Here is an 18,765-nt window from a genome sequence, read left to right on the forward strand (position 1 = left end):
TAACAATGGAAAATTAATTATGAATATGTGTATATCCTCTATGTTATTCTATGAACTATAAGTTTATAAGAATAAAATCATTGTCATTGTCCTGTAACAAAGCTAAACAGGAAATTATGAACAATGAAGGGAAGTCTCTTTGATAGCTTCGACAAAAACGGCTAACTCGCTGACAAAATGTTATTGTGTCTAAAGATCAAAAATATATATATGTGTGTGTGTGTGTGTGTAGAACTATCCACAGCTTAATGAGATATGTCACCTTGAAATTCACAGCACGGTTTAGGTTTTTTTTAACGTCCTTTCAACAGCTTTATTACAATGTATAGTAATTTAAGGACAGTTACGGGTTTGTTTTTGTTTCTTTGCTGGGGTTATCGCCCCTTGAACAGACAGTAAGACTTTAAGGCGAGGTATCATTGTAGTAGTTGGTGACTACCTCACTGAACAAAAATACGGGAGGCCCGTCGCATGCAATCAATAGCAATTAGGGTAATGTGTCTTGTCAAAGAACACAACCACGACAGCACAGACCGGCTCGTTTCTAGGCTTCCCGAGAAATACAAACCGACATGGGTAGGACATTTACCTTAGGAACACACAAAGATGGAATGTATAATTTCTACAAAATATTGACTTTTAAGTTTTTGACACGTCTAAGTAAGAAGGATACACTATGTCAATACGATTTTCTCACGAGTTGGAAGTAAATTGATATCTGTCCATAAGAAAGGATAAAAATAACGCATTCTTGTTGGTAATCGCTATTGTTTCGTTCGTTTGTATGTAATCAACAGAAACATATATACCAGGCGCAATTATCGATAAGCACAGTCAAATATCTCCTAAGCTGTGACAATTCAACTGTTTGATATCCTCAAATGAAGAATAAACCACAGGATGTATATCGGCACAATGAGCAAATAAACTATTTTGATATCAGTATCAAACAAAGAGATTTATTTTTCAAATTATCATCATTTTTCACATAAATTGTTATTTTCAGTGCATTTCCGTTCATACCGAATCTACTGTGACAGCTTGCTTCAAACGGCTTGTTTAACAGCATTATTCGAAAACCATTTAATTTTATGTTTCTCTGATATCGGTGTTCCACCGTCCTGCCGAATTCTGCTCTCGGTAGATTCCCAAACGATTGTACACGCGGTACTGGACAATATATAAATATATGTATATGTAAATCTTACTATATAAATGCATGATACGGAGGGTAATGTGTAGTTTTTGAAAGTGTATAAATAAACACACACACACACACATATATATAAGCTTAATATCTTCAAGTCAGATTCTGAGCTTACCTCGTCAATATGTATATTTACTATATTATATTAGGTTTTTAATGCTGAAATGTATTCCTTATTCTAATTGAAAATGACGTCGGATATGATCCTTAGTACTTTATATTTTTTTGGATGGCTTCAGGTTTAACAAAAATGGGCCCACAAATCGATAAGCTAACTACGCTTTTGATACCCCAACCTTGAGAGAAGTTTATCGGGGTTCCATCTCGCCGCTAGCACTTACATTTTACATATGACCACTACTGGTGAAAAGTGTATGCCCGTGTAAGCTATGCAGGCAGGCTAGTGTACGCTTTTTTTTAGCTAATTAACTTTGTAGTGAATTAATGACGTGATGACGTCACATGTGCGACACTGCGATGCGTTGACCGTTCTCTCAAGACCTCATAAAAACTTAATGTTGAAGTCACTGGGGAAATCTTCATATAGCAGTGAACTGGTAGATTGCATACATCAGCCTATTTATTTCTTAACAATACACCCTCCTATTGCGATATATATCTACCATATACATATATCTGTATGCACGAGAACAGACTGCCTTACAATTTGTGCTTTTTATCCCATTCAGTAGCCACTTTGACAACATCGACTGTAAACTCGATCACACAAACGCTCGTTCAGCACTGCACGGTGTTCAGTAAACGTGTAACATATGTATACATACGCGCCTACACAGGACACGTACTAGCGTGTGACATGCATTCGCACGGCAATAACACTCATGCGAATTTATTGGACTAATCTTTACACGGCCTTTCTACAAAACAACTCATTTAAACGTTGACCTAGAAACTGTTTACATTTTCGTTCGCCTCAGCTATATATCTTACTACGAAGGGGGCGTGACATTAGCTATAAGGCAACACGAGTTATCTCCCTTTCTGTCTGAAAACCCCCAGTCAAATTTAGGTAATATTTCAAAGTGGCTCACATCCAAAATATAAAAAATGTGTATGTGGTGCTGAATTCAACCATGGGTACATATGCATCTTGTTAAACAGTTTGTATGCAAAACTCCCTATAATAGAGTGTATATGATATATATTCTGTATATATTTGGTGTCCGTATGGAAAAAGAGACAATTATAAATGAGATTAAGTTTTTTTTTATTCAATAACACAAATGAAGCGATGGTGATGATAGAGGGAGCATTGGTTTGGTGAGTAAGAGACATTCTGGAGAAGTCTGGGTTATGTTATGATCATTAAGAGTGCAAATTAATTAACTTTCCGTCAGAGATCTATAAGTCTCTGTTTCCGTCAAATCAAATTTGATTCCATGCATTCCATAACGAAAATACAATGTTGTATACCAGTAGTGCGGTATCTGGAATTTCAACCAATCTTCAGATTTCGACTTACCTCATTTTGAAACATTTTATAATTACAATATATGGGAGTAACTTATTAGCAGTTTACATAGACAAAATTTACAAATAAAGACAATTTTTCAAACCATGGTTAGTAGTAGACGATTTAAACTCATATTGAGCACTGTGATGGAGATTTTGTGCCAATTCACTGTTTTTGAAGTTTCTCTTGAGATATATCCATATGTATTTGACCTTTTTAGTTTGCCTGGTTAAGGTTTGAATTTACTAGGAGCAACAGATGTCTGATGTCAACTGTTTTTCCTTCATAAACAATCTGCTAACGAACTATGAGGATTATAGTGATAATTTTGTACCAGTAGCATGCTAAAGTGAAGAGCTAAATACTATTGCTGTTTTTTCAAGTAGTAACCTTGACCTTCTTTCAATGTCAAATGTGTAAAAAATATCTGCAAATGCTTGGTCATATGATATTTGCTCATTAGCACACACTAAGACAATCAAACACTGAATGATTTTTTTTTGTAATTGATTAATTTGAGTAATTAATTAATTTGACCCACTTTCAAGGTCACAGGGGTCAAATAATTTAGGACATTTCAAAGATCTCCCGACTTATCAAGTAAAAAAGGGTCACTTTTGTACAAATTAATGACATTGTTTTTTTTTCTCAGTATAAATGGGGTCAACTGTGTTTGGATAACTTAAACTTTTTCTAACCAACACAAGAGTCCACAGCGTAAAAATATTAAGCCAGTAGATTTTTTTTCTCCTGTGACCAATTTTTTTTTGAGGGGGGGGGGTTGGGTTTGGGTTATTTTAACAAATCCATTGGTACACCATTTCTTTGCTATATTGAAATACAGAAAACAGACACTCAGATTTTACAAATATTTCATGATTTAATTTCAAAACTATTTCTTTAAATTATCAATCACACCATGAATGGAGATTTAATTCAGTTAAGAAACAATTATATTCAAGATGAACTCAACATTTCTTCTATGATTTGAATCAATGCAATGCTTGATAACTTGGCATTGAAAAAATGACGACTTGCTTTACATATGAATCAACTAGTTTATCTTATTTGATGCATAAATAAATGTATATGGTCTTTCAAACATCAGCATTCATGGGGACAGAGATGGCTGTATCGATCTACACACTTTCAGTCTTTTACGCAGGATTATACGTGTATACGTGTATACATTCTGCAGTTCCGTCTTCGTGAGCTTACCTTAATTCTTACTAATTTATTGTGGTAAAATCTAAATATATTAATACATTTTCTTACGTATCATGAGAAATAGGAGTGGACTGTCAGTAAAGACATTTATCTGATTTCGATTTCTATAAATCTGTCACTGATGTCCATGGCTGTGTGTAACGGTTTAAATCTACACAATAATTATATTGTTCTTTTTAGAAGTGTGGAAGTCTAAAGATCACTACAGGATCTCAACAAGGTTTTGTCTTAAAGTGAGGTAGAGTGAAGTTGTCCCCCAATATTTTACAATTCTCTTTTCAGTTTGGAACTTTGAGCTAGCTGAAGGATGATACTGGTCAGAATGAAGTTGTCAGGATGTTTAGAGGGAGTCACACACTCCCAACTTCTGCATACCAGTAACACTGGATTCTGAACCAGAAGAAGTAAAATAGTGTGGTAATAACAAGAATTCCACAGAAGTGGATGTGTCGCCTGTGCAGAAAGTTGTGTGATTATGAGAGTTATTGCATGGAAATAGATTTTCTACTGATAGTAAGATTGACCTTGACCTTTGGACCAGTTAAAACAACAATCCCATGCAAGCACATGTGGTAATTAAGGAACAAGTAAAAGTTTTGAAGCGTAAGGTCATGATGACAGCACTATTTCACTGAAGTAGGAAGTTAAAAAAAAAGGTGGCGTTGTGGGGAATGTGAACATTAATGTTTGTTTAAAAACTACATGAAAATTGAGTTTGATGGACCCAAAGAACTCGAGTTATCACAAGAAAACAAATTTTCTATTTTTAGTAACGGTGACCTTGACCTTCAACCATCGGACCTGAAAAGCAATCCCAAGCAAGCACTTTTGGTAAGGAAAGACCTGTATGAAGTTTGATTTTGATCGGCCCAAGGGATCTTGAGCTATCCCATAGAAATCTCTGTGCAGATAACGCCTCATGGCGTCACGCCGACATAGTGATACATATATGTCCCCTGCTTTTTGCAGATGACACAATAAATCAGATCCTTATGAGTAAATATGGAATGTATGTCTGTATATTGGCAGAACAAGTGGGAAGGAATGTAGACGAATCTCAAGTATTGTGAGTTATTACTAAAATATATCTTTTTCAAAGAATTGCATTTAATTCTTTCAATATATAAAATGATATTTCTTTTCAGAACATAAATTCTTTCTCTTTTATATAAAATTATAACAGATTTTCATTAGAGAGTTTACAACCTGTTGAATCTCTTTCTCCACCCTGATGAACTTAGTGCATCAACACCTGATGATGATGTCATCAATACTGTATGATGACATCATCAAGGCTGTATGGTGACATCACCAACACCTGATGATGATGTCATCAACACTGTATGGTGACATCATCAACAATGTATGGTGACATCATCAACACTGTATGGCGATGTCATCAACAATATATAGTGACATCATCAATGCTGTTCGGTGACATCATTAATGCTGTATAGTGACATCATCAACAATATATGATGACATCATCAACACTGTATGGCGATGTCATCAACAATATATAGTGACATCATCAATGCTGTTCGGTGACATCATTAATGCTGTTCGGTGACATCATCAACACTATGGTGACATCATCAACAATATATGGTGACATCATCAACACTTCATGGCAATGCCATGATCACTAAATGATATGACATCATCAACACTCATATATCATCCACACGAGAACCCGAGGTGAGGACTACTACAATCCCTAACTAGTAAATGTTAATCGGAAGCCTGGTGCACTGCCTATACCATCCGTGGTGAATTTCACAAGCATAACGTTTCCGCTGGCAACTAGAGGCGCTGGTGTCTCCTGAAACAATGAAAGAATTAGGTCAACAACTGTCAAGCGAACACATCAAACTTTAACTAGACAATCGTGAGGAGTTTCGGATCACAATACTTCATTTTGAAATTACAAAAATCATTCCTTTAAAATTGACATTGGGAAATAAAGATCTCCAACTCCAAACAAAGGTCACAGATAGCCAATAATCAAAAAATTTAAATCATTCTCCAGGAAGTGAAACTTTATAGTAAGTAATAAACACAGAGGATTTAATTTTGCTTCATTTAAACCATCATTAAAATATAGCGCAAAAATAAATACACATTATAATTTATAATTACAGACGAATGTTTCCGAGTGTTTACTGCAGAATGTTGATGAGTCGTATCTTAGCAAAATATAAGCCCTGTGAAATTTAAATGTTCTTTTTTTCTCTTAAATCAGGAAATGGATTAACAATAACAAAACATCACCATTCTAATTCTGTTGGGTAAGAAAAGAGCGAAAAAGACTGTGCTTGTAATAAATAACCATGTAGATAGTGTCGGGTTACTATGAACAAATTAAATCACAAACTACATTTAGAAATCAATCTAAAATCAAAATTTCCTTGATTTTTTTTCTTAATTCTGCAACTCAGAGAAACAATGTCAAGCACTCTCAGTAAAATTCAAGGACAAAATATGACAATTCAAGCCCTTTTCAAGGTCTGTATGAACTAGGGGTGAAACGGTTTACCGCAGTGTATCTGAACCGCAATATTTTTCTTTCAGTTCGGTACATACAATGTATGGTATAGCGATGCCTAATTACAGTACATGCAACATTAGCGGTACATTTTTATGTGGGTGTCAATTTCACTATGCGCCTGCGGACGGTAGACCGATGACATATAAAAACTGTTTCTAATTGGTCAAGTGATTTTGATGAGTCCCAATTAGAAGAGGTCTTACATTATAGCGATGTTTTGATGGGGAAAATGGCGCTAGTGCTAAGTGATGCCCCAGCTTCCTATGAGTTAGCTGTATGGAAACATTTCGGTTTCCAATCAAAGGATGTGACGACAGCTACTTGCCAAATTTGTTTTACGGATATTCCATATAAGCTATTCATCTATTAGTATTTTGGTTTATATATTTTGAAATAAACAGAACCGTCAACACTATACCTCAATACATACCAAACCGTGCTGAAATTATACCATTTCACCCCTAGTACGAACCACGACAGTATATAACGAAGAGAAGGAAAACATCTTACATTGCCACAATATCGGCCAAATATTGGCTGCTGATCAGAGTTTCCGTTGTACACAGCGACAGAATCTCTATTGCAGTCTGGACTGCCAATAAGGTTCAGATCTGTGAAGGTTGCCCTGACAACGCGCCTGCCAGGTACGGTGATAAGCCAGCGACAACTGTGCCGTTCCGTGTAGTTACCAGGGTAACCTGGACTGGTCAGACTACCGTTGATTCCGGTGATGTTTCCCCCACAGCCCATGCCTGTAAGAGAAATTATTTGTCTGTATTCACCAGGGTTAAATGGCACAGAATAAAACAACAGAGAATACCAACGTTGTAACAAAACCGTAATTCTTACTGAAATTTTACAGAACATGGCAAAACGCAAGACCGGCCAATATCTGATGCTGCAGTGTGTACAAAACTAATGACACTAAAAAAGTTACCTGCTGTTGACGCTGTGTAGGTAATGTCAAATCCGGGATGAGTTATGGACCCATCAGTTCGGAATGCCATCCACAGTGAATTTCCTGTGCCAAATATGGGGTCTGGTATAGCAAAGCCACACAGGGTGGCTGCCACAGGGTCTGTGACTGTGGACCCGTTCCTTATCTAAGACCAACAGTAATGGTATTCCATTAACCACAGATATTATCTATTTTGTTCAAAGTTTTCATTTGATCTGTGAAACGTAGATGGTGATCGAACAACTGCACACGTAAGAAAATGGCAGGATGTTGGTTCTTGGAGAATTTCTCCAACTGGAGATTTTTCACATCTGATGTTTTTCTGATCTGTGAAAAATTTGTCCCATATACATTTATTGTTATCCATACAACAAATAACTTATACCTGATCAAGATAAAATGGGCAAAATACCAGATCAAAACAGCAAGGACAGGCACAGAACGTTAAAGTTATCTCGACACAATTCAGGCTACAAATCAAAGTAAAAGGAGCATACTCATAACTGACCAAAAAAAAGCGGATCGAATAATCATGGATGAAAGTGTCAGAATCTAAAAATACTGAAATACCTGTTTTTGCCAAAAAAAATAAAAAATGACATTAATATATATGGGAGAACATATTTCCAAAATACTGAATTCAGTATTAATACTGAAAACTTTCATCCCTGAATAATTTGCAGAACTGAGTAAGGGCAATTCAAGTAAAAATATTTACGAGTAACCATGAGGAAATGCTGTTCCCCCATTGCGATGGTACGTACCCCATCCCAAAACCAAGGCTTTTGTAGTACCTGGTAAGATTATAGAAAGCTTCTAGGTCAATAAGCTTAAACCAGCCCACAACCTTCTGGTATATATGATGTTATATCAAAATTAAGTGGAAATATTTTATGATTGAAATTTTATAAATTAATTTTCTGAAATTTTAGTATAAGCATTTTGGAATGTCTTCTCTAGTGAGCTTTGACTGCTATCAATGATCATACTTGTTTTTACCTGTAGGTAGTCAAAGCGACATGACCTATGTGACTCGATACTGAAGGTATTGAAGTAGAGCGTGATCCAGGTGTTTGGAGGCCCAGTGATAAGAATCTCACAGTAAATGTTGCTAGGGTAGTTCCCTGGCCAACCGGGACCGTGTATTTGGCCGCTGTATCCGCTGTATGTTCTGTTACAGGCTGTAAAGGTCAAAGGTTAAAATGTCAAAATTTTAGCATTTGGGCGAAAGAATTCTTATTATTTTTCTAAAAAAATAAGTGGAGTCTAATTTTATTCATCTCCTTTCCAGAAGAGTTTTAAACAAACTGGTATATGAACAGTAGTGATAGGTATATTGATATACATATATATATATGAATTTACAATATATTGATAGAATGAATTACTTGAAGGGAGATAACTCTATCACAAATCCTCCAGACATACAAGAAAAAAGTATAATGACAAATAACTCAAAATAACTGTATTTCAGCAAAAATACTAATATTCCACTATCCTGCAACAAAGCTTGGCATTAAAAGGTGTTTGTTTTAGCTCTCTGGACTATTAAAAGATAAATATGGTATAAGTATTATAGCCCCCGGGCTATTAAAAGATAAATATGGTATAAGTATTTTAGCCCCCGGCTATTAAAAGATAAATATGGTATAAGTATTTTAGCCCCTGGCTATTAAAAGATAAATATGGTATAAGTATTTTAGCACCTGGCTATTAAAAGATAAATATGGTATAAGTATTATAGCCCCTTGGGCTATTAAAAGATAATTATGGTATAAGTATTATAGCCCAGTGGGCTATTAAAAGATAATTATGGTATAAGTATTTCAGCCCCATGGGCTATCAAAAGATAAATATGGTATAAGTATTATAGCCCCTTGGGCTATTAAAAGATAAATATGGCCGTAAACCTGATTTGAACAACATTTAAACCACATGGTCTGTCAGACTTTAACCCACAGTACAGTAATAACTCACTGGCCGTTTGGTACGTAAGAGAAAAGCCGTGTCCGTCTCGCGTTCCCATGGCCTTGTAGTTGATCTGAGCTGTTTGTCCGACAGACTCGAACATACTTGGGGGTGTCGTACCACAGTAGTGCATTGATCGGCCTCCGTAGCCCTGGTAACACATGAAACCAACAACAATGAAACATACAGAAAAACATGTACATTGTATATAGTACCAATCCCCTCAGGATCTATAATGGATTGGAAATGGACCCCAGAACACTTACACGAGACCTCATACAAGAAATGATAGTGTACATTCCCTCCGTGGCTCTGTGGAGAGAAATATGCAAATGAGGATATGTATTAACATAACCAAAATGTATATCAGACAGAAAGCATTCCGGAAAGCTAATGGGTTTATCACTCCGTGAACACCCATTGCCATTTTGAAATGGGGTCTCCTTGTAGTAGTTGGTGACTACCTCACTGAACAACAAATGGGAGGCCCGTTGCATGCGATCCAGAGCAATTTGGGTAAAGTGTTTTGCCCATAGACACAACCATCAGAGACCGGCCTGCTTCTCAGCTTCCCAAGAAACATAAAGTGTCATTGGTTTGAGGCATCAAACCTTTAATCCTGAGGTCAGTGTGTCAAGAAAATATTTTGAGATATCCTGGGTATTCATGGTTACCAAGTTTATTTTACATATGTACATGCAATTTCAACTCTCGAAACTGAAGTTTTATTTCTGAGTTAAACAAGGAAATTAAGTTTTATTTCTGAGTTAAACAAGGTACTGAAGTTTTATTTCTGAGTTAAACAAGGCACTGAAGTTTTATTTCTGAGTTAAACAAGGCACTGAAGTTTTATTTCTGAGTTAAACAAGGCACTGAAGTTTTATTTCTGAGTTAAACAAGACACTGAAGTTTTATTTCTGAGTTAAACAAGACACTGAAGTTTTATTTCTGAGTTAAACAAGGCACTGAAGTTTTATTTCTGAGTTAAACAAGGCACTGAAGTTTTATTTCTGAGTTAAACAAGGCACTAAGTTTTATTTCTGAGTTAAACAATTAAGGCACTGAAGTTTTATTTCTGAGTTAAACAAGACACTGAAGTTTTATTTCTGAGTTAAACAATTAAGGCACTGAAGTTTTATTTCTGAGTTAAACAAGACACTGAAGTTTTATTTCTGAGTTAAACAATTAAGGCACTGAAGTTTTATTTCTGAGTTAAACAGTCTTTGATTTATCAGAATTTGAGATAAAGAAGCTTGATTGTATACCTACAATGTAGATGGCTGAATGCTATTTAAGGATTAAGCTAGAACTGACATTGTCTAGTATATAAGAACGAGGCATCGCTATCTCCTGGTGTGTACCTTCTGAATTATCTTGCAATTAATAAGTTCCGATGCCAACTCATGAGTTATTGTCAGACCATTAAAAACAAGAATTCCACAGAAGTAGATGTGTCGCCTGCACAGCAAGCTAAGATTTGAATTTTAGTAATCAAACTGATCTGCTTTGCAAATCAGAACAAGTTTCATGCAAAATTTAAGTGTTTTTCGTACAGAAACCAGAAAGCACTATATGAAGTTTTAGGTTGATTGACCCAAAGGGAACTGGACATATTTTCTATTTATTTACAGTGACCTTGACTTTCAAACCTGAAAAGCAATCCCAAGCATTAAGCACTTTGATAAGGAAGTACTATACAAAGTCAGAGTTTAATTGGTCCAAGGGAACTCGAGTTATCAAATGGAAACTTTCCATAGTTTCCATTAATAGCAACAGTGACCTTGACCTTTGACCTTTGAACATTGATACTTAAAGCAATCCCAAGCAGGCACTTCCTATAAGAAAGCAATGCATCAAGTTTGAGTTTGATTGGCCCAAGGGATCTCAAGTTATTGCAAGCAAACCTATTTTCTATTGATAATAGCAAGGACCTTTGACCTTTGAACCTGAAAAGCAATCCCAAACAAAAAAGAAGTTGCTAGAGAAAGGACTTTCTATAAAAAGCAACAATGACTTTGTCCTTCACCTTGGCAGCCTGAAGCATCAATTTGTTTGAAATATACTCATATGTGACCAATGTATGAAGCTTGATTGAAATCTGGTTAGAAATGAAGTTGCTAGAGCACTGACAAGAGGTAGATATTGATGTAATACAAATAATCCCCTTCCTGACTTTGCTATGATGGTATACCATGATGATTTAAATTATAACCCAAGTATAAAGCATTGCGAAGCAAGTCATATCTTCTAGTACGAATCAGTCTTATCGGTTCAAATCACACAATGGTGTTAGCTACTGTGGGAGGAAACCCAGAGAAAACTATTGTTTTCAGGCCAATGGCCATGGCCCCATATTATTTCACATCTTTCTCGGGGATTTCTCAAACAAGAATACTGGGTATCACTTTAGCAATACATATCCCCAACCGGCCCTCGCTAAAAATAGTAACAGTGACCTTGATCTTGACCCAAACACCTTAAAACTCGCACTTGATCTGTAGCTACTCATACTGAATTTACATATCAACTTTCACCAACATACCCTGAAGCATGGCTGAGAAAAGTGATGAAAATTGAGTTGACCGACTGACAGACAGATGGGCATGAAACATAGTCACCCGTTCACCGCATGTATAACAGCATGTATACTTACCAGTGGCGAGTCCCTAAACTCCACGTACTCATCAGTACAGTTTGCGTGGCTGTCCAAGTTAATGGTCGTCATTGTAAAGCGAACACGCTGAGTGGAGACGGGGGCATCCACAGTCCAGCGACATTGTACAGGCTGTTGTGGGGGGAAGAGGGGCCCAGTGGGGGACGATACGGTCTGTGGGTGATCTGAAGAAATCAGAGTCTGACCACAAAAAGCTGAAAAATGGCAAAGAAAAAACATTCCATTAAAGACATTAAAAGTTCCTGTAGATTTAAAAGAAAATAATATTCAAAGCATTGAACAAATCAGATCCTCAAAAGAAATGATGATAATTATTGTTTCATTCAAACCACTTTAATACATTGCATCGGCAGTTATACTGTATAGCGGGAAATTTTAGCAGTCATAAAAGATGATTTGGTCATGAAAACTGACGGGTTAAAATTTAGTGATTTCCCTTAAATCTTGGGTTTTAATTTGGCGTTGAGCAGATGTATTACCTACCGGTATATATAGATAATTATGTTATGTCCATACATCCTATCCATGTTGATTAAGTGTGTTGTGTATTAGCGATCCTCTGTCTCGAAACCAGAAATTATTACCAAAAATCGTCAGAGGAACACATACTTGTAGATTTGCCATATGATATCGCCGTGGTTATCTATTTATGATGTGTATACAAATTGTATATACATACAGGTAAGTTTAACAATGAGTCTACAGGTAAAGTGTTAACATCAGTTCATTGAACAGTATGGGTAGATGGCTTTGTTTTCACAAAATTTAATTATAATGCGGTATATGTCATACAGGTATCATGAGTAGTTGTTCACTAGCTATTCGTATGTACCTATCAGCATTTTGGCCGAGAGTTGCCAGGCAACAACCAACATTACACACCACTTGTAACGAGTCGTTACTTTCAAGAGTTATCAAAAGTAAATGGCGGTCGGAACGGAAACTATTGGCAAAATTGAAATTTTCGCGTCTTTTTAATTGGCGGTGTTAAAATTTGACAGGTTAAATTTTGGTGGTCTTTATACAGACCAGCTAAATCGCCAAATTAAAGCCACACTAAAATTTCCCGCTATACGGTATTCTATTGCTGGTGACCCTTTTTTGATATGCATACTCTGAGCAAATGCTTGAAACAGAAACCTCACTTGTATACAAAATCTGCTTGAACCATAAAGATACAGATAACATTTTCAAGTTCTAAGAAAAACATCCTGTATTCAATACAAATGCTGCAGTATTGATTAACATCTTTCGACAGCTTGCTAAAATTCCCCCCCCCCCCCCCCCCGGTAGTAGCACCTGTCACAACCATATACACATTCCATTAATTCCCCATTAAAAATTTATGAAAATGCACAAATCCATTACTTTTTTTATCATGAATTTGTGTTTTAATGGTAAAATTAATGGTTTCCATTTAATGGCTTTTCATAAATAATTAATGGTAAGTAACAAGTACAGGGTCTTACCGAGCTCCTGTCTATAAGTAGCATTGAAGCCAATGCCTGTTACAGACCCGTCCGTGTAGAAACGAACGGTGAGGGCGTTTGAGGTAGAGCGGACAACTCCAGGCGCGTTTGTTCCACAATAGGTACCGATCTGTGGATCGGTGTCTCCCATTCCATCATATATCTATAAACAAAAACAATCAACAAGGTATCGCTGATCAATACTAATACCAACTTTTGCTGCATTTGTTGTCCTTTTGACATTAAAAGAAATACTAAGAAAATACTCCCAACAAGAAGCCCACAGCCTTAATTAACTGTCATTAGTTATTTAGGGGCTGCGGTGGCCGAGTGGTTAAGGTGTTCCGACACTTTATCACTAGCCCTCCACCTCTGGGTTGCGCGTTCGAAAACCTACGTGGGGCAGTTGCCAGGTACTGACCGTAGGCCGGTGGTTTTCTCCAGGTACTCCGGCTTTCCTCCACCTCCAAAACCTGGCATGTCCTTAAATGACCCTGGCTGTTAATAGGACGTTAAACAAAACAAACTAAACCAAACCAATCATTAGTTATTCCAGTCAGTTTGACCCATTTTGGCCCCACCCATCAGCCCCTGAGTGTCAGTCTGGGCCAATACATTCATATCACCAAACTGCAATGTCATACCACTTATTCTAACCAAAAATCTGATTTCCTTAAATAAACTATAGCAAAGCTTACCCCTCCACAGGGGAAGCATGGGACCCTTAGGCCATGAAATTCTGTCATGTGTATTCATAATTTTGGTAAAACACCTTATGACCTTTCTATGTATAAAGAGTATTTGATTCCATCTAATCTGGGTCTTGAGAAGAAGATTTTTGAAATTGCAGTTTATCATCAAATAAACTGCAATTTCAAAAATCTTCTTCTCAAGACCCAGATTAGATGGAATCAAATACTCTTTATACATAGAAAGGTCATAAGGTGTTTTACCAAAATTATGAATACACATGACAGAATTTCATTTCTACAAATTTTCAATGAAATTGGTCCAGGGGGTTTTGGAGACAAAGTTAAAATGTAAATTATTTATGGATCCCGGACTGATGACACCAACAGACAAAAGGCGATTAGTATAGGTCATTCGAGACTTTGTTACAAGTGATGTAATTTGGAAGCAATGTGTTAATTCTAAGCGTAATCAATCCAGCTATGCAATTAAACTTGATTACTATATTCCAGGAATGGTAAGGTGGATGGACGAACTATGGCATATTACAATATCTCCATCCATCAAAAAGACCTCGGTGGATCTTTACACTGACCATTATGTTTTTTTTGTTCTGAGGCAGTTTTCTGTTCTCCCTTTTCCACTTAATATTTAACTATCTTATTGGCATGAGCTATCTTCAAACATGATTTTACTTTTCTTCTGATGATCAGTCCCAAAACTGAACAGGCACAATAAAAGACAACAAGGATGGATAGTATCGCAATAGCAATACAAAAGTCCCCTGCCTGAGCTAGAAGTGCACCTATTTATTTCCCATTTAAAAAAAAAAGGTTCTTCGAGAAAAAAAATGTTATACTGATCATGTATACCAAGTTTCGTTAAGATCGGACTAGTACTTTAGGAGGAGTTGTCCGGACAACTGTTGCGTGACAAACAGACGGACCTAAAGCTAAAGCTAAACCTAAAGTCCCCCCGTTTTTCAAACGGCAGGGGACTAATTAAAGAACCTTGCAACGTATATTCAAAATGGCTGTCTGTATGATTATGATTAGTGGACAGGACATAATTGTTTATTATGTCCTGTTAAAACAACTAAGACGACATGTCTATAAAGGTGTACAAAAGCTTTCCGAAGTGTGCAAATCACTCGATCATCTCAAACGGAATACACACTTTTCATACAAAATTTGTCAATTACAAAATGACAAAATGAGAAGGAAAGGGACATAACTCTGTACAGAGTTGACTTCAACAATGGGTTTGGGTTGTTTTTGTTTAACGTCCTATTTACAGCCAGGGTCATTTAAGGACGGGCCAGATTTTGCAGGTGGAGGAAAGCCGGAGTACCTGCAGAAAAACTGCCAAACATAGGTTGCGAACTCGCAACCCAGAGGTGGAGGGCTTGTGATAAAGTGTCGGGACACCTTAACCACTTGGCCACCGCGGCCCCCTTTGCCAGCGGTGAGGTATGAATAGGTGTATATATATATAGGTACACAAAGAGTGATGTCCTTTAACTCACCTTGATCCCATCAAAGTAACATGTTGATTGCATTTCAATATCAATGGATGCTATGGTCAGAACCACCAAATGATTCCTCCCGACAATGATTGTCCAAATGCAGTCCTGTCTATTCTCATACTGACCATCGCCATCGATGTCAATGCTTCCAAAAGATCCAGATGTTGCATTTAATGTTCCTCCACATCCCTGGTTCACACCTGTAGAAAACGAAAAGGTAAGTAAATCTGTATTGTCTGTACCCTTTACAGGTAACGAGATAGAAGGTAAGTAAATCTGTATTGTCTGTACCCTTTACAGGTAACGAGATAGAAGGTAAGTAAATCTGTATTGTCTGTACCCTTTACAGGTAACGAGATAGAAGGTAAGTAAATCTGTATTGTCTGTACCCTTTACAGGTAACGAGATAGAAGGTAAGTAAATCTGTATTGTCTGTACCCTTTACAGGTAACGAGATAGAAGGTAAGTAAATCTGTAATGTCTGTACCCTTTACAGGTAACGAGATAAAAGGTAAGTAAATCTGTATTGTCTGTACCCTTTACAGGTAACGAGATAGAAGGTAAGTAAATCTGTAATGTCTGTACCCTTTACAGGTAACGAGATAAAAGGTAAGTAAATCTGTATTGTTTGTACCCTTTACAGGTAACGAGATAAAAGGTAAGTAAATCTGTATTGTCTGTACCCTTTACAGGTAACGAGATAAAAGGTAAGTAAATCTGTATTGTTTGTACCCTTTACAGGTAACGAGATAGAAGGTAAGTAAATCTGTATTGTTTGTACCCTTTACAGGTAACGAGATAAAAGGTAAGTAAATCTGTATTGTTTGTACCCTTTACAGGTAACGAGATAGAAGGTAAGTAAATCTGTATTGTTTGTACCCTTTACAGGTAACGAGATAAAAGGTAAGTAAATTTGTATTGTTTGTACCCTTTACAGGTAACGAGATAAAAGGTAAGTAAATTTGTATTGTTTGTACCCTTTACAGGTAACGAGATAAAAGGTAAGTAAATCTGTATTGTCTGTACCCTTTACAGGTAACGAGATTAAAGGTAAGTAAATTTGTAATGTCTGTACCCTTTACAGGTAACGAGATAAAAGGTAAGTAAATCTGTATTGTCTGTACCCTTTACAGGTAACGAGATAAAAGGTAAGTAAATCTGTATTGTCTGTACCCTTTACAGATAACGAATTATCGTGGCCATGGGTTACCTCCCTCACTGAAAGTTTACAGTCCCAAACCTTCAAATCATGAAACAAAATCAAAGTGAGTTGGGTCTCACAAAGATCAACAAGAGGCCCATGGGCCTTAACGGTCACCTGATTTTTGAAATATTTCAGTTAATTTGAATGAAAGAATGAATTTCAAAACAAATAAAACAAACGATAGTCAAAAATGTGATTTCCCTATAACTATAGTAAAGTTTATCCCCTCCCATGGGGCAAAGGTGAGACCCCAGGGCTAGGAAATTCAAAATTATGGTAAAGCACCTTAAGACCCTTCGATCTGTGAAGAGTATTTAATTCTACCTTATTTGGGTTGTAAGAAGAATATTTTAAAAATTTCAGTTAATTTGACACTTTTTGGTCCTGCCCATTAGCCCCTGGGGGTCAGTCAGGGCCAACATGTACATACCTTTAAACTGTCATATCCTATGCTGATAATTTGAACCAAGTTAGAATAAATTCCAATAGAAATCCAACAAATAATAGTCAAAAATGTGATTTCCCTATATAAACTATAGTAAAGTTTACCCCCTCCCCAGGGGCAAACGTGAGACCCCAGGGTCATGAAATTCACAAATTTGGTAAAGCACCTTAAGACCCTTCCATCTATCAAGAGTATTTGATTCTACCATATCTGAGAGTAGAGAAGAAGATTTTTGAAATTTCAGTCAATTTGACCCTTTTTGGCCCCGCCCATTAGCCCCTGGGGGTCAGTCAGGGCCAACATGTACATACCTTTAAACTGTCATCCTATGCTGATAATTTGAACCAAGTTAGAATAAATTCCAATACAAATCCAACAAATAATAGTCAAAAATGTGATTTCCCTATATAAACTATAGTAAGGTTTACCCCCTCCCCAGGGGCAAACGTGAGACCCCAGGGACATGAAATTCACAATTTTGGTAGAGCACCTTAAGACCCTTTCATCTATGAAAAGTGTTTGATTCCACCTTATCTGAGAGTAGAGAAGAAGATTTCTGAAGTTTTAGTCAATTTGACCCTTTTTGGCCCCACCCCTCAGGCCCCCGGGGGATGGGGACCATATAATTCACACTTTTAGTTGACCTTTAGCCATAGAAGCTCCCTGCCAAATTTCATTGAATTTGGTTCAGTGGTTTTGGAGAAGAAGTTGAAAATGTAAATTGTTTACGGACGGACGACGGACGACGACGGACAAAAGGCGATAAGAATAGGTCACTTGAGACTTTGTCTCAGGTGACCTAATAAAATCTGACATAGGTCTGTTCAGAAGACAGAGATATCTCATCCCGAGCGTAAGAGTTTGGCCAGTCAGTATGAGGCTTGCTGAATGCTGGCCAGCCAAAATCTTCAAGGAGGATTGAGATATCCTTGTTCACAGAACAGACTCAAATTTGATTATTTTTCTCACATACTTGCAAGAAAGTTTTTATCAAAGTTTTTCATCACACCATCTAAAATGCTCTTTGGAATGTGCATCAAAATTGCTGACGTCATCATTTATGATATGGTTATTCAACATAAAATAATGATGTTATGTTATTGTGAGTGGCGTCATATAGTGCGTTCCAGCTGTCTTAACCTCCTGTGTGAGATCGATATATCTTTTTCTTAGCAACGTGAGATGATAAACCCTGTAAAGTATGTGAGAAGTTCCCCTTCCCCTCTAATCAATAAAATATATCTGTTACTCGGTTCAACAGAAATCTTGTTTATCAGAATTGTATTCAGTATTTTCAAGAGATCAAATGCTTCCTATGATTTTGAATATTGATGATGACCACCAAGATATAATTAGGAGTTGAATTTCATGTTTAT

The 18,765-nt window shown here is 36.7% G+C and overlaps 1 protein-coding gene across 1 annotated transcript in view; it reads right to left on the reverse strand.

Moving 5' to 3' along the window:
• Positions 1-2,418: 2,418 nt before the first annotated feature.
• LOC117343522 (cubilin-like) overlaps positions 2,419-18,765 on the reverse strand; it is a 149,347-nt gene continuing 133,000 nt past the window's right edge. The window contains exons 60-67 of the mRNA XM_033905904.1: positions 15,741-15,940; positions 13,526-13,688; positions 12,036-12,250; positions 9,392-9,533; positions 8,414-8,595; positions 7,394-7,559; positions 6,967-7,208; positions 2,419-5,730 (exon numbers count right to left, since the gene is read on the reverse strand). Coding sequence (XP_033761795.1) covers positions 5,626-5,730; positions 6,967-7,208; positions 7,394-7,559; positions 8,414-8,595; positions 9,392-9,533; positions 12,036-12,250; positions 13,526-13,688; positions 15,741-15,940 — 1,415 coding nt within the window. The 3' untranslated portion in view covers positions 2,419-5,625. The remainder of the gene's footprint in view (positions 5,731-6,966; positions 7,209-7,393; positions 7,560-8,413; positions 8,596-9,391; positions 9,534-12,035; positions 12,251-13,525; positions 13,689-15,740; positions 15,941-18,765) is intronic.

The sequence above is a fragment of the Pecten maximus genome, chromosome 2 (assembly GCF_902652985.1).
Source record: "Pecten maximus chromosome 2, xPecMax1.1, whole genome shotgun sequence".
Classification (NCBI taxonomy): Eukaryota; Metazoa; Mollusca; class Bivalvia; order Pectinida; family Pectinidae; genus Pecten; species Pecten maximus.